The sequence below is a fragment of the Bombina bombina genome, chromosome 1, assembly GCF_027579735.1.
Source record: "Bombina bombina isolate aBomBom1 chromosome 1, aBomBom1.pri, whole genome shotgun sequence".
Classification (NCBI taxonomy): domain Eukaryota; kingdom Metazoa; phylum Chordata; class Amphibia; order Anura; family Bombinatoridae; genus Bombina; species Bombina bombina.
In genome coordinates, this window is record NC_069499.1 from 1,577,799,668 (window position 1) to 1,577,822,163 (window position 22,496).

A 22,496-nucleotide genomic window follows, 5' to 3' on the forward strand; every position below is an offset into this window, starting at 1 on the left:
AGTATTGTAGGAAACTGTCAGCATGCAGCGTTGTGTGATGTTAGGTGTGAGCACAGCATTGTAGGAAACTGTCGGTATGCAGCGTTGTGTGATGTTAGGTGTGAGCACAGCATTGTAGGAAACTGTCAGTATGCAGCGCTGTGTGATGTTAGGTGTGAGCACAGCATTGTAGGAAACTGTCAGTATGCAGCGTTGTGTGATGTTAGGTGTGAGCACAGCATTGTAGGAAACTGTCAGTATGCAGCTTTGTGTGATGTTAGGTGTGAGCACAGCATTGTAGGAAACTGTCAGCATGCAGCGTTGTGTGATGTTAGGTGTGAGCACAGCATTGTAGGAAACTGTCAGTATGCATCGTTGTGTGATGTTAGATGTGAGCACAGCATTGTAGGAAACTGTCAGCATGCAGCGTTGTGTGATGTTAGATGTGAGCACAGTATTGTAGGAAACTGTCAGTATGCAGCGCTGTGTGATGTTAGGTGTGAGCACAGTATTGTAGGAAACTGTCAGTATGCAGCGTTGTGTGATGTTAGGTGTGAGCACAGCATTGTAGGAAACTGTCAGTATGCAGCGTTGTGTGATGTTAGGTGTGAGCACAGCATTGTAGGAAACTGTCAGTATGCAGCGTTGTGTGATGTTAGGTGTGAGCACAGCATTGTAGGAAACTGTCAGCATGCAGCGTTGTGTGATGCAGTGTGAGCACAGTATTGTAGGAAACTGTCAGTATGCAGCGTTGTGTGATGTTAGGTGTGAGCACAGCATTGTAGGAAACTGTCAGCATGCAGCGTTGTGTGATGTTAGGTGTGAGCACAGTATTGTAGGAAACTGTCAGTATGCAGCGTTGTGTGATGTTAGGTGTGAGCACAGCACTGTAGGAAACTGTCAGCATGCAGCGTTGTGTGATGTTAGGTGTGAGCACAGTATTGTAGGAAACTGTCAGTATGCAGCGTTGTGTGATGTTAGGTGTGAGCACAGTATTGTAGGAAACTGTCAGTATGCAGCGCTGTGTGATGTTAGATGTGAGCACAGCATTGTAGGAAACTGTCAGTATGCAGCGTTGTGTGATGTTAGGTGTGAGCACAGCACTGTAGGAAACTGTCAGCATGCACCGTTGTGTGATGTTAGATGTGAGCACAGTATTGTAGGAAACTGTCAGTATGCAGCGCTGTGTGATGTTAGATGTGAGCACAGTATTGTAGGAAACTGTCAGTATGCAGCGCTGTGTGATGTTAGATGTGAGCACAGTATTGTAGGAAACTGTCAGTATGCAGCGTTGTGTGATGTTAGGTGTGAGCACAGCATTGTAGGAAACTGTCAGTATGCAGCGCTGTGTGATGTTAGGTGTGAGCACAGCATTGTAGGAAACTGTCAGTATGCAGCGTTGTGTGATGTTAGTGTGAGCACAGCATTGTAGGAAACTGTCAGTATGCAGCGTTGTGTGATGTTAGGTGTGAGCACAGTATTGTAGGAAACTGTCAGCATGCAGCGTTGTGTGATGTTAGATGTGAGCACAGCATTGTAGGAAACTGTCAGTATGCAGCGTTGTGTGATGTTAGGTGTGAGCACAGCATTGTAGGAAACTGTCAGTATGCAGCGTTGTGTGACGCAGTGTGAGCACAGCATTGTAGGAAACTGTCAGTATGCAGCGCTGTGTGATGTTAGGTGTGAGCACAGTATTGTAGGAAACTGTCAGTATGCAGCGTTGTGTGATGTTAGGTGTGAGCACAGTATTGTAGGAAACTGTCAGTATGCAGCGTTGTGTGATGTTAGGTGTGAGCACAGTATTGTAGGAAACTGTCAGCATGCAGCGTTGTGTGATGTTAGGTGTGAGCACAGTATTGTAGGAAACTGTCAGCATGCAGCGTTGTGTGATGTTAGATGTGAGCACAGTATTGTAGGAAACTGTCAGTATGCAGCGTTGTGTGATGTTAGGTGTGAGCACAGCATTGTAGGAAACTGTCAGCATGCAGCGTTGTGTGATGTTAGGTGTGAGCACAGTATTGTAGGAAACTGTCAGCATGCAGCGTTGTGTGATGTTAGATGTGAGCACAGCATTGTAGGAAACTGTCAGTATGCAGCGTTGTGTGATGTTAGGTGTGAGCACAGTATTGTAGGAAACTGTCAGCATGCAGCGTTGTGTGATGTTAGATGTGAGCACAGCATTGTAGGAAACTGTCAGTATGCAGCGTTGTGTGATGCAGTGTGAGCACAGCATTGTAGGAAACTGTCAGTATGCAGCGTTGTGTGATGTTAGATGTGAGCACAGCATTGTAGGAAACTGTCAGTATGCAGCGTTGTGTGATGTTAGGTGTGAGCACAGCATTGTAGGAAACTGTCAGTATGCAGCGTTGTGTGATGCTAGGTGTGAGCACAGCATTGTAGGAAACTGTCAGTATGCAGCGTTGTGTGATGTTAGGTGTGAGCACAGCATTGTAGGAAACTGTCAGTATGCAGCGTTGTGTGATGTTAGGTGTGAGCACAGCATTGTAGGAAACTGTCAGCATGCAGCGTTGTGTGATGTTAGGTGTGAGCACAGCATTGTAGGAAACTGTCAGCATGCAGCGTTGTGTGATGTTAGATGTGAGCACAGCATTGTAGGAAACTGTCAGTATGCAGCGCTGTGTGATGTTAGATGTGAGCACAGTATTGTAGGAAACTGTCAGTATGCAGCGCTGTGTGATGTTAGGTGTGAGCACAGCACTGTAGGAAACTGTCAGTATGCAGCGTTGTGTGATGTTAGGTGTGAGCACAGCATTGTAGGAAACTGTCAGTATGCAGCGCTGTGTGATGTTAGGTGTGAGCACAGCACTGTAGGAAACTGTCAGCATGCAGCGTTGTGTGATGTTAGGTGTGAGCACAGTATTGTAGGAAACTGTCAGTATGCAGCGTTGTGTGATGTTAGATGTGAGCACAGCATTGTAGGAAACTGTCAGCATGCAGCGTTGTGTGATGTTAGGTGTGAGCACAGCATTGTAGGAAACTGTCAGTATGCAGCGCTGTGTGATGTTAGGTGTGAGCACAGCATTGTAGGAAACTGTCAGTATGCAGCGTTGTGTGATGTTAGGTGTGAGCACAGCATTGTAGGAAACTGTCAGTATGCAGCGCTGTGTGATGTTAGGTGTGAGCACAGCATTGTAGGAAACTGTCAGCATGCAGCGTTGTGTGATGTTAGGTGTGAGCACAGCATTGTAGGAAACTGTCAGCATGCAGCGTTGTGTGATGCAGTGTGAGCACAGCATTGTAGGAAACTGTCAGTATGCAGCGCTGTGTGATGTTAGATGTGAGCACAGCATTGTAGGAAACTGTCAGTATGCAGCGTTGTGTGATGTTAGGTGTGAGCACAGCATTGTAGGAAACTGTCAGTATGCAGCGTTGTGTGATGCAGTGTGAGCACAGCACTTTAGGAAACTGTCAGTATGCAGCGTTGTGTGATGTTAGGTGTGAGCACAGCATTGTAGGAAACTGTCAGTATGCAGCGTTGTGTGATGTTAGATGTGAGCACAGCATTGTAGGAAACTGTCAGTATGCAGCGTTGTGTGATGCAGTGTGAGCACAGCATTGTAGGAAACTGTCAGTATGCAGCGTTGTGTGATGTTAGATGTGAGCACAGCATTGTAGGAAACTGTCAGTATGCAGCGTTGTGTGATGTTAGGTGTGAGCACAGTATTGTAGGAAACTGTCAGCATGCAGCGTTGTGTGATGTTAGGTGTGAGCACAGCATTGTAGGAAACTGTCAGTATGCAGCGTTGTGTGATGTTAGGTGTGAGCACAGCATTGTAGGAAACTGTCAGTATGCAGCGTTGTGTGATGTTAGTGTGAGCACAGTATTGTAGGAAACTGTCAGCATGCAGCGTTTGTGTGATGTTAGATGTGAGCACAGTATTGTAGGAAACTGTCAGTATGCAGCGTTGTGTGATGTTAGGTGTGAGCACAGCATTGTAGGAAACTGTCAGTATGCAGCGTTGTGTGATGTTAGGTGTGAGCACAGCACTGTAGGAAACTGTCAGCATGCAGCGTTGTGTGATGTTAGGTGTGAGCACAGCATTGTAGGAAACTGTCAGTATGCAGCGTTGTGTGATGTTAGATGTGAGCACAGTATTGTAGGAAACTGTCAGTATGCAGCGCTGTGTGATGTTAGATGTGAGCACAGTATTGTAGGAAACTGTCAGCATGCAGCGTTGTGTGATGTTAGGTGTGAGCACAGCATTGTAGGAAACTGTCAGTATGCAGCGTTGTGTGATGTTAGATGTGAGCACAGTATTGTAGGAAACTGTCAGCATGCAGCGTTGTGTGATGTTAGGTGTGAGCACAGCATTGTAGGAAACTGTCAGCATGCAGCGTTGTGTGATGTTAGATGTGAGCACAGCATTGTAGGAAACTGTCAGCATGCAGCGTTGTGTGATGTTAGGTGTGAGCACAGCATTGTAGGAAACTGTCAGCATGCAGCGTTGTGTGATGTTAGGTGTGAGCACAGCATTGTAGGAAACTGTCAGCATGCAGCGTTGTGTGATGTTAGGTGTGAGCACAGCATTGTAGGAAACTGTCAGTATGCAGCGTTGTGTGATGTTAGGTGTGAGCACAGCATTGTAGGAAACTGTCAGTATGCAGCGTTGTGTGATGTTAGGTGTGAGCACAGTATTGTAGGAAACTGTCAGTATGCAGCGTTGTGTGATGTTAGATGTGAGCACAGCATTGTAGGAAACTGTCAGTATGCAGCGTGGTGTGATGTTAGGTGTGAGCACAGTATTGTAGGAAACTGTCAGTATGCAGCGTTGTGTGATGTTAGGTGTGAGCACAGCATTGTAGGAAACTGTCAGTATGCAGCGTTGTGTGATGTTAGGTGTGAGCACAGCATTGTAGGAAACTGTCAGTATGCAGCGTTGTGTGATGCAGTGTGAGCACAGCATTGTAGGAAACTGTCAGTATGCAGCGTTGTGTGATGTTAGGTGTGAGCACAGCATTGTAGGAAACTGTCAGCATGCAGCGTTGTGTGATGTTAGGTGTGAGCACAGTATTGTAGGAAACTGTCAGTATGCAGCGTTGTGTGATGTTAGGTGTGAGCACAGCATTGTAGGAAACTGTCAGTATGCAGCGTTGTGTGATGTTAGGTGTGAGCACAGCATTGTAGGAAACTGTCAGTATGCAGCGTTGTGTGATGTTAGGTGTGAGCACAGCATTGTAGGAAACTGTCAGTATGCAGCGTTGTGTGATGTTAGGTGTGAGCACAGCATTGTAGGAAACTGTCAGCATGCAGCGTTGTGTGATGTTAGGTGTGAGCACAGTATTGTAGGAAACTGTCAGCATGCAGCGTTGTGTGATGTTAGGTGTGAGCACAGCATTGTAGGAAACTGTCAGTATGCAGCGTTGTGTGATGTTAGGTGTGAGCACAGCATTGTAGGAAACTGTCAGTATGCAGCGTTGTGTGATGTTAGGTGTGAGCACAGTATTGTAGGAAACTGTCAGTATGCAGCGTTGTGTGATGTTAGGTGTGAGCACAGCATTGTAGGAAACTGTCAGTATGCAGCGTTGTGTGATGTTAGATGTGAGCACAGCATTGTAGGAAACTGTCAGTATGCAGCGCTGTGTGATGTTAGATGTGAGCACAGCATTGTAGGAAACTGTCAGTATGCAGCGTTGTGTGATGTTAGGTGTGAGCACAGCATTGTAGGAAACTGTCAGTATGCAGCGTTGTGTGATGTTAGGTGTGAGCACAGCATTGTAGGAAACTGTCAGCATGCAGCGTTGTGTGATGTTAGGTGTGAGCACAGCATTGTAGGAAACTGTCAGTATGCAGCGTTGTGTGATGTTAGATGTGAGCACAGTATTGTAGGAAACTGTCAGCATGCAGCGTTGTGTGATGTTAGGTTGTGAGCACAGCATTGTAGGAAACTGTCAGTATGCAGCGTTGTGTGATGCAGTGTGAGCACAGCATTGTAGGAAACTGTCAGTATGCAGCGTTGTGTGATGTTAGGTGTGAGCACAGCATTGTAGGAAACTGTCAGTATGCAGCGTTGTGTGATGTTAGGTGTGAGCACAGCATTGTAGGAAACTGTCAGTATGCAGCGTTGTGTGATGTTAGGTGTGAGCACAGCATTGTAGGAAACTGTCAGCATGCAGCGTTGTGTGATGTTAGGTGTGAGCACAGTATTGTAGGAAACTGTCAGTATGCAGCGTTGTGTGATGTTAGATGTGAGCACAGCATTGTAGGAAACTGTCAGCATGCAGCGTTGTGTGATGTTAGGTGTGAGCACAGCATTGTAGGAAACTGTCAGCATGCAGCGTTGTGTGATGTTAGATGTGAGCACAGCATTGTAGGAAACTGTCAGTATGCAGCGTTGTGTGATGTTAGGTGTGAGCACAGCATTGTAGGAAACTGTCAGTATGCAGCGTTGTGTGATGTTAGGTGTGAGCACAGCATTGTAGGAAACTGTCAGTATGCAGCGCTGTGTGATGTTAGGTGTGAGCACAGCATTGTAGGAAACTGTCAGTATGCAGCGTTGTGTGATGTTAGGTGTGAGCACAGCATTGTAGGAAACTGTCAGCATGCAGCGTTGTGTGATGTTAGGTGTGAGCACAGCATTGTAGGAAACTGTCAGTATGCAGCGTTGTGTGATGTTAGGTGTGAGCACAGCATTGTAGGAAACTGTCAGTATGCAGCGTTGTGTGATGTTAGGTGTGAGCACAGCATTGTAGGAAACTGTCAGTATGCAGCGTTGTGTGATGTTAGGTGTGAGCACAGCATTGTAGGAAACTGTCAGTATGCAGCGTTGTGTGATGTTAGGTGTGAGCACAGCATTGTAGGAAACTGTCAGTATGCAGCGTTGTGTGATGTTAGGTGTGAGCACAGCATTGTAGGAAACTGTCAGCATGCAGCGTTGTGTGATGTTAGGTGTGAGCACAGCATTGTAGGAAACTGTCAGCATGCAGCGTTGTGTGATGTTAGATGTGAGCACAGCATTGTAGGAAACTGTCAGTATGCAGCGCTGTGTGATGTTAGGTGTGAGCACAGCATTGTAGGAAACTGTCAGTATGCAGCGTTGTGTGATGTTAGGTGTGAGCACAGTATTGTAGGAAACTGTCAGTATGCAGCGTTGTGTGATGTTAGGTGTGAGCACAGCATTGTAGGAAACTGTCAGCATGCAGCGTTGTGTGATGTTAGGTGTGAGCACAGCATTGTAGGAAACTGTCAGTATGCAGCGTTGTGTGATGTTAGGTGTGAGCACAGCATTGTAGGAAACTGTCAGTATGCAGCGTTGTGTGATGTTAGGTGTGAGCACAGCATTGTAGGAAACTGTCAGCATGCAGCGTTGTGTGATGTTAGATGTGAGCACAGCATTGTAGGAAACTGTCAGCATGCAGCGCTGTGTGATGTTAGGTGTGAGCACAGCATTGTAGGAAACTGTCAGTATGCAGCGTTGTGTGATGTTAGATGTGAGCACAGCATTGTAGGAAACTGTCAGTATGCAGCGTTGTGTGATGTTAGATGTGAGCACAGCATTGTAGGAAACTGTCAGTATGCAGCGCTGTGTGATGTTAGATGTGAGCACAGCATTGTAGGAAACTGTCAGTATGCAGCGTTGTGTGATGTTAGGTGTGAGCACAGCATTGTAGGAAACTGTCAGTATGCAGCGTTGTGTGATGTTAGGTGTGAGCACAGTATTGTAGGAAACTGTCAGTATGCAGCGTTGTGTGATGTTAGATGTGAGCACAGCATTGTAGGAAACTGTCAGTATGCAGCGTTGTGTGATGTTAGATGTGAGCACAGTATTGTAGGAAACTGTCAGTATGCAGCGTTGTGTGATGTTAGGTGTGAGCACAGCATTGTAGGAAACTGTCAGCATGCAGCGTTGTGTGATGTTAGATGTGAGCACAGCATTGTAGGAAACTGTCAGCATGCAGCGTTGTGTGATGTTAGGTGTGAGCACAGTATTGTAGGAAACTGTCAGTATGCAGCGTTGTGTGATGTTAGGTGTGAGCACAGCACTGTAGGAAACTGTCAGTATGCAGCGTTGTGTGATGTTAGGTGTGAGCACAGCATTGTAGGAAACTGTCAGCATGCAGCGTTGTGTGATGTTAGGTGTGAGCACAGCATTGTAGGAAACTGTCAGCATGCAGCGTTGTGTGATGTTAGGTGTGAGCACAGCATTGTAGGAAACTGTCAGCATGCAGCGTTGTGTGATGTTAGGTGTGAGCACAGCATTGTAGGAAACTGTCAGCATGCAGCGTTGTGTGATGTTAGGTGTGAGCACAGCATTGTAGGAAACTGTCAGCATGCAGCGTTGTGTGATGTTAGATGTGAGCACAGCATTGTAGGAAACTGTCAGTATGCAGCGTTGTGTGATGTTAGATGTGAGCACAGCATTGTAGGAAACTGTCAGTATGCAGCGCTGTGTGATGTTAGATGTGAGCACAGCATTGTAGGAAACTGTCAGTATGCAGCGTTGTGTGATGTTAGGTGTGAGCACAGCATTGTAGGAAACTGTCAGCATGCAGCGTTGTGTGATGTTAGTGTGAGCACAGTATTGTAGGAAACTGTCAGTATGCAGCGTTGTGTGATGTTAGATGTGAGCACAGCATTGTAGGAAACTGTCAGCATGCAGCGTTGTGTGATGTTAGGTGTGAGCACAGCATTGTAGGAAACTGTCAGCATGCAGCGTTGTGTGATGTTAGGTGTGAGCACAGCATTGTAGGAAACTGTCAGTATGCAGCGCTTGTGTGATGTTAGGTGTGAGCACAGCATTGTAGGAAACTGTCAGCATGCAGCGTTGTGTGATGTTAGGTGTGAGCACAGCATTGTAGGAAACTGTCAGTATGCAGCGTTGTGTGATGTTAGGTGTGAGCACAGCACTGTAGGAAACTGTCAGTATGCAGCGTTGTGTGATGTTAGGTGTGAGCACAGCATTGTAGGAAACTGTCAGTATGCAGCGTTGTGTGATGTTAGGTGTGAGCACAGCACTGTAGGAAACTGTCAGTATGCAGCGTTGTGTGATGCAGTGTGAGCACAGCATTGTAGGAAACTGTCAGCATGCAGCGTTGTGTGATGTTAGGTGTGAGCACAGTATTGTAGGAAACTGTCAGCATGCAGCGTTGTGTGATGTTAGGTGTGAGCACAGCATTGTAGGAAACTGTCAGTATGCAGCGCTGTGTGATGTTAGATGTGAGCACAGTATTGTAGGAAACTGTCAGTATGCAGCGTTGTGTGATGTTAGATGTGAGCACAGCATTGTAGGAAACTGTCAGTATGCAGCGTTGTGTGATGTTAGGTGTGAGCACAGTATTGTAGGAAACTGTCAGTATGCAGCGTTGTGTGATGTTAGGTGTGAGCACAGCATTGTAGGAAACTGTCAGCATGCAGCGTTGTGTGATGTAGATGTGAGCACAGCATTGTAGGAAACTGTCAGTATGCAGCGTTGTGTGATGTTAGGTGTGAGCACAGCACTGTAGGAAACTGTCAGCATGCAGCGTTGTGTGATGTTAGGTGTGAGCACAGTATTGTAGGAAACTGTCAGCATGCAGCGTTGTGTGATGCAGTGTGAGCACAGTATTGTAGGAAACTGTCAGCATGCAGCGTTGTGTGATGTTAGGTGTGAGCACAGCATTGTAGGAAACTGTCAGCATGCAGCGTTGTGTGATGTTAGGTGTGAGCACAGTATTGTAGGAAACTGTCAGTATGCAGCGCTGTGTGATGTTAGGTGTGAGCACAGCATTGTAGGAAACTGTCAGTATGCAGCGCTGTGTGATGTTAGGTGTGAGCACAGCATTGTAGGAAACTGTCAGTATGCAGCGCTGTGTGATGTTAGGTGTGAGCACAGTATTGTAGGAAACTGTCAGTATGCAGCGCTGTGTGATGTTAGGTGTGAGCACAGTATTGTAGGAAACTGTCAGTATGCAGCGCTGTGTGATGTTAGGTGTGAGCACAGCATTGTAGGAAACTGTCAGCATGCAGCGTTGTGTGATGTTAGATGTGAGCACAGCATTGTAGGAAACTGTCAGTATGCAGCGTTGTGTGATGTTAGGTGTGAGCACAGCATTGTAGGAAACTGTCAGCATGCAGCGTTGTGTGATGTTAGATGTGAGCACAGCATTGTAGGAAACTGTCAGTATGCAGCGTTGTGTGATGTTAGGTGTGAGCACAGCATTGTAGGAAACTGTCAGTATGCAGCGTTGTGTGATGTTAGGTGTGAGCACAGCATTGTAGGAAACTGTCAGCATGCAGCGTTGTGTGATGTTAGGTGTGAGCACAGCATTGTAGGAAACTGTCAGTATGCAGCGTTGTGTGATGTTAGGTGTGAGCACAGCATTGTAGGAAACTGTCAGTATGCAGCGTTGTGTGATGTTAGGTGTGAGCACAGCATTGTAGGAAACTGTCAGCATGCAGCGTTGTGTGATGTTAGATGTGAGCACAGCATTGTAGGAAACTGTCAGCATGCAGCGTTGTGTGATGTTAGGTGTGAGCACAGCATTGTAGGAAACTGTCAGCATGCAGCGTTGTGTGATGTTAGGTGTGAGCACAGCATTGTAGGAAACTGTCAGTATGCAGCGTTGTGTGATGTTAGGTGTGAGCACAGTATTGTAGGAAACTGTCAGTATGCAGCGTTGTGTGATGTTAGATGTGAGCACAGCATTGTAGGAAACTGTCAGTATGCAGCGTTGTGTGATGTTAGATGTGAGCACAGCATTGTAGGAAACTGTCAGTATGCAGCGTTGTGTGATGTTAGGTGTGAGCACAGCATTGTAGGAAACTGTCAGCATGCAGCGTTGTGTGATGTTAGATGTGAGCACAGCATTGTAGGAAACTGTCAGCATGCAGCGTTGTGTGATGTTAGGTGTGAGCACAGCATTGTAGGAAACTGTCAGCATGCAGCGTTGTGTGATGTTAGGTGTGAGCACAGCATTGTAGGAAACTGTCAGCATGCAGCGTTGTGTGATGTTAGGTGTGAGCACAGCATTGTAGGAAACTGTCAGCATGCAGCGCTGTGTGATGTTAGGTGTGAGCACAGCATTGTAGGAAACTGTCAGTATGCAGCGTTGTGTGATGTTAGGTGTGAGCACAGCATTGTAGGAAACTGTCAGTATGCAGCGTTGTGTGATGTTAGGTGTGAGCACAGCATTGTAGGAAACTGTCAGTATGCAGCGTTGTGTGATGTTAGATGTGAGCACAGCATTGTAGGAAACTGTCAGCATGCAGCGTTGTGTGATGTTAGGTGTGAGCACAGCATTGTAGGAAACTGTCAGTATGCAGCGTTGTGTGATGTTAGGTGTGAGCACAGCATTGTAGGAAACTGTCAGTATGCAGCGCTGTGTGATGTTAGGTGTGAGCACAGCATTGTAGGAAACTGTCAGTATGCAGCGTTGTGTGATGCAGTGTGAGCACAGCATTGTAGGAAACTGTCAGTATGCAGCGTTGTGTGATGTTAGGTGTGAGCACAGCATTGTAGGAAACTGTCAGTATGCAGCGTTGTGTGATGTTAGGTGTGAGCACAGCATTGTAGGAAACTGTCAGTATGCAGCGCTGTGTGATGTTAGGTGTGAGCACAGTACTGTAGGAAACTGTCAGTATGCAGCGCTGTGTGATGTTAGATGTGAGCACAGTATTGTAGGAAACTGTCAGCATGCAGCGCTGTGTGATGTTAGGTGTGAGCACAGCACTGTAGGAAACTGTCAGTATGCAGCGCTGTGTGATGTTAGGTGTGAGCACAGCATTGTAGGAAACTGTCAGTATGCAGCGCTGTGTGATGTTAGGTGTGAGCACAGCATTGTAGGAAACTGTCAGCATGCAGCGTTGTGTGATGCAGTGTGAGCACAGCATTGTAGGAAACTGTCAGCATGCAGCGTTGTGTGATGCAGTGTGAGCACAGCATTGTAGGAAACTGTCAGTATGCAGCGTTGTGTGATGTTAGATGTGAGCACAGCATTGTAGGAAACTGTCAGCATGCAGCGTTGTGTGATGTTAGGTGTGAGCACAGCATTGTAGGAAACTGTCAGCATGCAGCGTTGTGTGATGTTAGATGTGAGCACAGTATTGTAGGAAACTGTCAGCATGCAGCGTTGTGTGATGTTAGGTGTGAGCACAGTATTGTAGGAAACTGTCAGCATGCAGCGTTGTGTGATGTTAGGTGTGAGCACAGCATTGTAGGAAACTGTCAGCATGCAGCGTTGTGTGATGTTAGGTGTGAGCATAGCATTGTAGGAAACTGTCAGCATGCAGCGTTGTGTGATGCAGTGTGAGCATAGCATTGTAGGAAACTGTCAGCATGCAGCGTTGTGTGATGTTAGGTGTGAGCACAGCATTGTAGGAAACTGTCAGCATGCAGCGTTGTGTGATGTTAGGTGTGAGCACAGCATTGTAGGAAACTGTCAGCATGCAGCGTTGTGTGATGTTAGGTGTGAGCACAGCATTGTAGGAAACTGTCAGTATGCAGCGTTGTGTGATGTTAGATGTGAGCACAGTATTGTAGGAAACTGTCAGCATGCAGCGTTGTGTGATGTTAGATGTGAGCACAGCATTGTAGGAAACTGTCAGCATGCAGCGTTGTGTGATGTTAGGTGTGAGCACAGCATTGTAGGAAACTGTCAGCATGCAGCGTTGTGTGATGCAGTGTGAGCACAGTATTGTAGGAAACTGTCAGTATGCAGCGCTGTGTGATGTTAGATGTGAGCACAGCATTGTAGGAAACTGTCAGCATGCAGCGTTGTGTGATGTTAGATGTGAGCACAGCATTGTAGGAAACTGTCAGCATGCAGCGTTGTGTGACGCAGTGTGAGCACAGCATTGTAGGAAACTGTCAGCATGCAGCGTTGTGTGATGTTAGATGTGAGCACAGCATTGTAGGAAACTGTCAGCATGCAGCGTTGTGTGATGTTAGGTGTGAGCACAGCATTGTAGGAAACTGTCAGTATGCAGCGTTGTGTGATGTTAGGTGTGAGCACAGCATTGTAGGAAACTGTCAGTATGCAGCGTTGTGTGATGTTAGGTGTGCAGCAGCTGTGTGATGTTAGATGTGAGCACAGCATTGGTAGGAAACTGTCAGCATGCAGCGTTGTGTGATGTTAGGTGTGGAGCACAGCACTGTAGGAAACTGTCAGTATGCAGCGTTGTGTGATGTTAGGATGTGAGCACAGCATTGTAGGGAAACTGTCCAGCATGGCAGCGTTGTGTGATGTTAGTGTGAGCACAGCATTGTTAGGAAACTGGTCAGCATGCAGCGTTAGTGTGAGATTGTTTGGTGTGAGCACTAGCATTGTAGGAAACTGTCAGCATGCAGCGTTGTGTGATGTTAGTTGTGAGCACAGCACTTGTGAGGAAACTGTCAGCATGCAGCCGTTGTGTGATGTATGGTGTGAGCACAGCATTGTAGGAAACTGTCAGCATGCAGCGTTTGTGATGTTAGGTGTGAGCACAGCATTGTAGGAAACTGTCAGAATGCAGCGTTGTGTGATGTTTAGGTTGTGAGCACAGTATTGTAGGAAACTGTCAGTATGCAGCGTTGTGTGATGTTTAGGTGTGAAGCACAGTATTGTAGGAAACTGTCAGTATGCAGCGTTGTGTGATGTGGTTAGGATGTGAGCACAGCATTGTAGGAAACTGTCAGTATGCAGCGTTGTGTGATGTTAGATGTGAGCACAGCATTGTAGGAAACTGTCAGCATGCAGCGCTGTGTGATGTTAGATGTGAGCACAGCATTGTAGGAAACTGTCAGTATGCAGCGTTGTGTGATGTTAGGTGTGAGCACAGCACTGTAGGAAACTGTCAGTATGCAGCGTTGTGTGATGTTAGGTGTGAGCACAGTATTGTAGGAAACTGTCAGTATGCAGCGTTGTGTGATGTTAGGTGTGAGCACAGTATTGTAGGAAACTGTCAGCATGCAGCGTTGTGTGATGTTAGGTGTGAGCACAGCATTGTAGGAAACTGTCAGTATGCAGCATTGTGTGATGTTAGGTGTGAGCACAGTATTGTAGGAAACTGTCAGTATGCAGCGTTGTGTGATGTTAGGTGTGAGCACAGCACTGTAGGAAACTGTCAGTATGCAGCGTTGTGTGATGTTAGGTGTGAGCACAGTATTGTAGGAAACTGTCAGCATGCAGCGTTGTGTGATGTTAGGTGTGAGCACAGCATTGTAGGAAACTGTCAGTATGCAGCATTGTGTGATGTTAGGTGTGAGCACAGCACTGTAGGAAACTGTCAGTATGCAGCGCTGTGTGATGTTAGGTGTGAGCACAGCACTGTAGGAAACTGTCAGTATGCAGCGTTGTGTGATGTTAGGTGTGAGCACAGCATTGTAGGAAACTGTCAGTATGCAGCGTTGTGTGATGTTAGGTGTGAGCACAGCATTGTAGGAAACTGTCAGTATGCAGCGTTGTGTGATGTTAGATGTGAGCACAGTATTGTAGGAAACTGTCAGTATGCAGTGTTGTGTGATGTTAGATGTGAGCACAGTATTGTAGGAAACTGTCAGCATGCAGCGTTGTGTGATGTTAGGTGTGAGCACAGCATTGTAGGAAACTGTCAGCATGCAGCGTTGTGTGATGTTAGATGTGAGCACAGCATTGTAGGAAACTGTCAGTATGCAGCGTTGTGTGATGTTAGATGTGAGCACAGTATTGTAGGAAACTGTCAGCATGCAGCGTTGTGTGATGTTAGGTGTGAGCACAGCATTGTAGGAAACTGTCAGCATGCAGCGTTGTGTGATGTTAGATGTGAGCACAGCATTGTAGGAAACTGTCAGTATGCAGCGTTGTGTGATGTTAGATGTGAGCACAGCATTGTAGGAAACTGTCAGTATGCAGCGTTGTGTGATGTTAGGTGTGAGCACAGCATTGTAGGAAACTGTCAGTATGCAGCGTTGTGTGATGTTAGATGTGAGCACAGCATTGTAGGAAACTGTCAGTATGCAGCGCTGTGTGATGTTAGGTGTGAGCACAGCATTGTAGGAAACTGTCAGCATGCAGCGTTGTGTGATGTTAGGTGTGAGCACAGCATTGTAGGAAACTGTCAGCATGCAGCGTTGTGTGATGTTAGGTGTGAGCACAGCATTGTAGGAAACTGTCAGTATGCAGCGTTGTGTGATGTTAGGTGTGAGCACAGCATTGTAGGAAACTGTCAGCATGCAGCGTTGTGTGATGTTAGGTGTGAGCACAGCATTGTAGGAAACTGTCAGTATGCAGCGTTGTGTGACGCAGTGTGAGCACAGCATTGTAGGAAACTGTCAGTATGCAGTGTTGTGTGATGTTAGGTGTGAGCACAGCATTGTAGGAAACTGTCAGTATGCAGCGCTGTGTGATGTTAGGTGTGAGCACAGCATTGTAGGAAACTGTCAGCATGCAGCGTTGTGTGATGCAGTGTGAGCACAGCATTGTAGGAAACTGTCAGCATGCAGCGTTGTGTGACGCAGTGTGAGCACAGCATTGTAGGAAACTGTCAGCATGCAGCGCTGTGTGACGCAGTGTGAGCACTTGGCAATATATGATAATTATCAACTGTAAACTACCCTGAAGAGCAAGGGTATCCCAACACTAACCTGTGTCCAGACTTCCAGTAGCTGCGGTCCAGCCCATGACTGGTGGAATAGCTCCCACAACGGCCCCAACCCACGTGTTGGAGATGCTCAGCCTCTTCATAGGTGTGTAGCAACATGTGTACAGGAAGATATTGAAGGCACCCAGGGCTCCGGTTAGAGGGTTTACCGCAAAGCTCAGGAGGGAAATCCCCGACACGGCACAGGCTGTGGCATAAGATACAGCCAGCAGCGGGCTAGGAACACAGCAAAAGACATGGTTATAGTACAACCCATACAGAATATTACACATTGAAGAATCCGTTGACTGCTATTATCAATTTTTCTTCGTTCTCTTGGTATCTTTATTTGAAAAAGCAGGAATCTAATCTAAAGGAGCCTGCCTATTTTTGATTCAGCACCCTGGATAGCGCTTGCTGATTGGTGGCTACATTTAGCCACTATTCAGCAAGCGCAACCCAGGTGCTGAACCAAAAAAAGGCTGGCTCCTAAGAAGAATGTGTTCTTACTTTTCAAATAAAAGATAGCAAGAGAATGAAGAAACATTAATAATAGGAGTAAATTAGAAGGCTGCTTAAAATTGCTGCTCTGTCTGAATCATGAAAGAAAAACATTGGGATTATGTTTAAAACACAGATAAACAATGAAGGTAAATGTAATCCGTGTAGGGTTACTCATACTATGGGGACCACATCTGGCCATCTGCATCTGAGTAGAAAAACATAAATTATGACTTAACAGATCATTTCCTTTCCTTCGATACAAGGAGAATCCACAGCTGCAATCATTACTTGTAGGAACACAGAACCTGGCCACCAGGAGGAGGCAAAGTTACCCCAGCCAAAGGCTTAAATACCTCCCCCACTCCCCTCATCCCCCAGTCATTCTGCCGAGGGAACAAGGCATAGTAGGAGAAGTATCAGGGTGAAAAAAGGTGCCAGAAGAAAAACAACTAAAATTTAGGGCCGCCCACCGGAGAGCACGGGCGGGAGCTGTGGACTCTCCCTGTTTAGAAGGAAAGGGTATTATCTGGTAAGTCATAATTTATGTTTTCCTTCTAAATACAGGGAGAGTCCACAGCTGCATTCATTACTTCTGGGAAAATTATACCCAAGCTACAGAGGACACAGAATGTTAACGGGAAAGTACAAATAGGAGGCCGCCTAACCTGAGGGCACCACAGCCTGCAAGAAAACCCAAACTCCCGAACACTTCCTAGATAGAAGCAACAAATAAAAAATAAAAGAAGAAGAATGTTAGGAGGACCAAGCAGCCGCACAACAACCAGAGCCATAGGCTCTTATGTCAGAGACCCAAAAAGATGTCACTGTACTCGAACAGAGCCATAAACCTCTGAGGAGGCTCGTGTCCCACTGTCTCCTAGAGCCAGCAAAATACACTCCTCCACAAGGAGGAATATAATCAGCTTCCAAAACCTTGCACTCCCCAGATATGAATAACATAAAGGGAAAACTGACTACTCTGATGAAGTTTGACAGAACCTCTTCCCATTTGGACAATGGATACGACCATCCTTGAAGAAAAAACTCGGATAGCCTTATTAAAGGAAAGACCACAATAAAAGAGAACATGTTGCAAATTGCAACACCAAAACCTATGACAGAGAAACAATCTACAGACGAAATAGGTCCTTGGAAAGATTCCAGGACCACCTACTGAACAGGTACAAAGGTAACCCGAAGTAACTCCTGAAGGAAGACCCAACCCCAAAGGGGGAAGGAATGGACTTGCCATCTCTGCCACAGGCCGTGCCCTAGCAAAACAACTGAATACTGGAAGAACAATCGATCTCTGGAAATGGAGCACAAACAAACAGATAGCAAAAAACTGTTTGCGAAAGAGCATACCAGAGAAAAGAACCACAGCTGGTATCTATCTGCAACCTACGCATGCCAGGCAGCTAAGCAAACCAACAGGCTATCCTGGCAGGCTGCCCCTTCGAACAAGGACAAACCAGACAACCTTTCACCAGTTTGTTCTAGAGGGGAAGAAGACAACTCCAAGAACCATAAGAGATATCGGACAAGCTAGTTCCTCCCGACACAAAAAAGGAGGTAGTCCTCCCCACCTAAAACAAGTGATGAGGAACCAGGTACTAGATGACGGAAAAGACAGAAACCTTCAGAAAAGAAACCTCCTTCTCTTGGCTAGGTCCAAGCGACCCTTCGCAATTCACTCCTGAAAAAAAGGTCCCAAAATGTAAAGAGACCCTAACCTGGAAGATCCCTGCAACAAGGGAAGTCTCATGACTGCAAAGCCTCTAAACCGTGAATACAAATCCACGGACAAAAAAGGAGCAACAGTCTCACAGATGCCCACTTCAGATAGGATCCAGCCGTCCTCGAAAAAGAGAGAAGTTTAAAATGGACCTCCTCAGAATGAGAAACTGCGACAGCAGGATTCAAACTCCAAGCCTACAGCTTGCTAGGCCGGGAAAAAATCCCTTTGGCCCCTTAGTCCTGCAGACCTCAACTGAGAAACTCAATCTGCTTTCTCCAGATTCAAAACTTCTGGATAGTCAGGACAAACGGATGAGCGTAAGGAACATCTGTTCTGAAAGAGCAAGCTCAGAGAATGGATTGCTGACAAGAGCCGTAGTGGGCCTCCGCCCACCACCATATTTTGAGACCCTCCTGTCTACTCAGGAAGAACTCACTGACTCAGAAAAACCCACTCATCAAAAGGTCCCAACTGGCATGGATCCAGAAGACCAGACCTCAGAGCCAAATGCTCGACTGAAAAAACCCCGAAAGATGATTGAAAGGAAAATTTAAATCACCAGAACAGGTTAAGTGTGTGATTGCTGCACAGAGCTTCTGTGCTGGATCTGATCCTATGTCTATGTCTCCTGGTCCTTAGTTCAGTGTGCCACCTACTGAGCTATTCAGAACCTTCCTGATTCACATACCTCAGAAAGCACTTTCTTCCTGCTGACAGGGAAGAGACCAATGAAGCAAACAAAATTGAATACAGCACCCACTATACACAAAAGCACGGAGAGGGCTTACCAAGCCTATATAAATCCAAGCAAAAAAGTAGTCTCCAGCTGTGATGAAAAGTTGACCTTTATTTTACATACAAGAACCAGTGAAGCAACGTTTCGGGCTAACAATAAGCCCTTTCTCAAGCCTGACATTCAATGACTAAAACAGTGTTTAAATAGGGAAGAGACCAAGACAAAAACACCCCAGGGGAACTAAGATAAAAGTCCAAAACACCGGGAGAGCTGGACCGAACACTGGAGAACAAGTCCCCAACCGGAAAATCACAAAGACTCAAGACAGAGCCAAAAAACCCAAGTCATGTTGAAGGCTCGGCCTGGGCTAGAGTCACACAGCGCCAACTAAGGCCTGAAAGTGAATTGTACGGTGGAACCCGATGAAGAAGATTTAGCCTTGTAAGCTCTAAAGCAAAGAGCCTTCTTGTCTGAAAGAGTAAACCGCATCCAAAGTATCCAACCTGGTGTCAGCAGCAGAACTCAGGTCTAGGTACACCTCTAAGGATAGGACCGGCAGGCGCCAAGACTCGGGAGCCACCGCAACACTTAGAAATAGGTTACTGTCACATTTAACCCAAATCCCAAAACTGAGGACTGAAGTGAGGTTCCGGAAGAAAAACAGTCCCTAAGAACCGGACCTACTTAACGAGCATGATTTAAATGAATATCCAGTGTCAGCCGCCGGAATCAATCATCAGCCTTCGAGTTGCCCAGCCACAGAGAAAACTACGAGACTACACTGGACTGTATTAGACAGGAAGGATAACCCACTTCCTAACTCCAGGTAGAGAAAATTTTCTGAACAAAGAAATAAAATAAGCTCTGCTGAAAGATCAGCGACCCAGAAGGATTAAAAAAAACCCTCCCATAAATGGGCCCTTCACCCACAGTGTATGACACTGTGAAGAGTACCGGGACAAGACTCCAAGAATCCTCCAGAAGTATCTATAACAGGTCCTGCCTGTCCATTGGTACAGGAGGGCCCTCTCTGCCCAGACAAGAATAATTAGAAAAAGGCTCCTTTTCTCTATATTGGAAGGAAATGACAGAATGAACTATTACCCAAAACAGGTCCTGCCCGTCATCAAGGGTATGACACGTCTGCCATAAAAACAAACTTAAGGTCCAGCAGTGCTAGGAACTATAAGAAAAAAAATGGGGTTTCATGTCCCTTTAAGCCTCAGTACTTGGCTACTCTATTTGTTTCTTTCATGATTCAGATACAGAATACAATTTTAAACAACTTTCTAATTTACTTCTATTATCTAATTTGTTTCATTCTATTGGTTTCATTTGTTGAAGGAGCACCTACACACCCAATGGCTGGGGCACTCACCATCTCCTATGACCCAGACAGGTAGAGAATTAACTCTTCTCTGCAGCCACTCAGTCAGGAAATGGAAAACAAGACGTGACCACACCCAGTCACATGGTGCCTAATGCCGGACCGCCCCTGCTAGGAAAAGCGCGCCATCTTAATAAAACTGCGCAGCTCTAACCTATATGTTCCATATCAGCAAAAGAGCCTAAAATGTCCTACACATACGCAGTCAAAATCACGTAACAAACATGATTAAAAAAGAACCCCACTGTTCAATAATCCCCCTCAGGAGATATTAACCCTTGACTCCATAAAGATAAAGGAGTCCCACTGAGACCCTGTCTTCTATCGTTAATGTGTGTATAAAATGAAACAATCTTACCGGAATCAAATCCGTGGAACAGCAACACGGTTCTTCAAGTTTGACAGATTGTAGCAGTGCCTCTGACATGGACTTGAGTGAAGAAAGCAAGCAGCGAAACTCATCAACGCCGATAGTTTATAGGAGCTGTTAATCTGAGTCTGGATGGTTTTGCAGAAAGACTCTCCCTGCATCTACAGACTCTAACTTTCATCAATGCTCTCACTGAAAGGCTGACAAGACTACTTAAAACTCCTGTTCCATCCCGAAGGGCAGGTACCCCTCGTAAGGAACTACTCCGAAAAACTTCTGACACTTCTCTGCCAACCTCCTGTGACGAAAGGCAAAGAATGACTGGGGGGGATGAGGGAAGTGGGGGAGGTATTTAAGCCTTTGGTTGGGGTGTCTTTGCCTCCTCCTGGTGGCCAGGTTCTGTATTCCCACAAGAAATGAATGCATCTGTGGACTCTCCCTGTAAACAGGAAAAAGGCATCAGTAATTTATCAAAAAAGTAGCCCCAAACTTTCTTTTATGTTATGAGCGTTTGTGCATTTGTACAACATTGTGTAACGCTAAGTAGTATATACAGTTAAATTAAATGTATTAACTATTATCCCTTATAATCACATACAATGTGACTATAATTTCATATTGGCATTATCTTTAGCATACATGTGAGTATAGTGTAAAGTCGTCCTTGACCAATCCTACTATCATTAAATAGCCCTCTTTACAGTTTTGGTGCCACTGTTTTAAATAATCTTTTGGCAGCCAAAACAATGGAATACCAGGATCAATTATTACTGGTCTGTAACAAATCATCACACAAGGAACAAACATGACTAAGTGAAGTATTTCCGAAGAAAGTACAGACAACGTGTGTGTTAAATGGGAGGTCCAAAATGTAACCTTTTACAGCAGGATCAGTACAATAAGCAGGAAGAGGGAGGTCTGGATGAGGAGACAGCGAATACAGGTGGGGTGCACAATTTAAGTTGTGACAGAAAGGTATGGTCTAGAAGGAGCAAGCACAGGAGCCTATCTGGAGTAAAAGATTTGTTTAATGTAGTGGAGACAGGTGTGTAGAAAAGGGAACACACACAGGTCTTGTATGAGTGAAGGTATGACCTTAGGGGGCAGAGAGGTCTTATCTGGGAGCACAGGCAGATCTGATCATAGGGGTCAGAGAGGTCTTATCTGGGAGCACAGGCAGTTCTGATCATAGGGGGCAGAGAGGTCTTAACTGGGAGCACAGGCTCGTCTGATCTTAGGGAGATAGAAAGGTTTAATATGGGAGCACAGGCAGGTCTGATCATAGGGGGCAGAAAGGTTTTATCTGGGAGCACAGGCAGGTGTGATCGTAGGGGGCAGACAGGAATTATCCGAGAACACAGGCCGGTGTGATCGTAGGGGGCAGACAGGACTTATCCGGGAGCACAGGCAGGTGTGATTGTAGGGGGCAGACACGACTTATCCGGGAGCACAGGCAGGTATGATCGTAGGGGCAGACAGGACTTATCCGGGAGCACAGGCAGGTGTGATCGTAGGGGCAGACAGGACTTATCTGGGAGCACAGGCAGGTGTGATCGTAGGGGCAGACAGGACTTATCTGGGAGCACAGGCAGGTATGATCGTAGGGGCAGACAGGACTTATCAGGGAGCACAGGCAGGTGTGATCGTATGGGCAGACAGGACTTATCAGGGAGCACAGGCAGGTGTGATCGTATGGGCAGACAGGACTTATCCGGGAGCACAGGTAGGTATGAATGTAGGGGGCAGACAGGACTTATCTGGGAGCACAGGCAGGTCTGATCATAGGGGCAGGCAGGACTTATCCGGGAGCACAGGCAGGTCTGATCATAGAGGCAGACAGGACTTATCCAGGCGCACAGGCAGGTGTGATCGTAGGTGGCAGACAGGACTTATCCGGGAGCACAGGCAGGTGTGATCGTAGGTGGCAGACAGGACTTATCCGGGAGCACAGGCAGGTGTGATCGTAGGTGGCAGACAGGACTTATCTGGGAGCACAGGCAGGTCTGATCATAGGGGCAGACAGGACTTATCCGGGAGCACTGGCAGGTCTGATCATAGGGGCAGACAGGACTTATCCGGGAGCACAGGCAGGCGTGATTGTAGGGGGCAGACAGGACTTATCTGGGAGCACAGGCAGGTCTGATCGTAGGGGCAGACAGAACTTATCTGGGACTGAAGAATAATTTGCAAGCACAACCCTTGGAGAGAAGGGGAGAGAGGTGGAGAAAAGGAGAGAGAGGCGGAGAGAGA

At 46.4% G+C, this 22,496-nt stretch overlaps 1 protein-coding gene across 2 annotated transcripts in view; it reads right to left on the reverse strand.

Moving 5' to 3' along the window:
* The window catches only part of LOC128656345 (protoheme IX farnesyltransferase, mitochondrial), a 387,658-nt gene that overhangs the window by 22,369 nt on the left and 342,793 nt on the right, over positions 1-22,496 (reverse strand). For both annotated transcript variants that reach the window (XM_053710209.1, XM_053710200.1), the window contains exon 6: positions 15,516-15,748. In XM_053710209.1, coding sequence (XP_053566184.1) covers positions 15,516-15,748 — 233 coding nt within the window. The remainder of the gene's footprint in view (positions 1-15,515; positions 15,749-22,496) is intronic.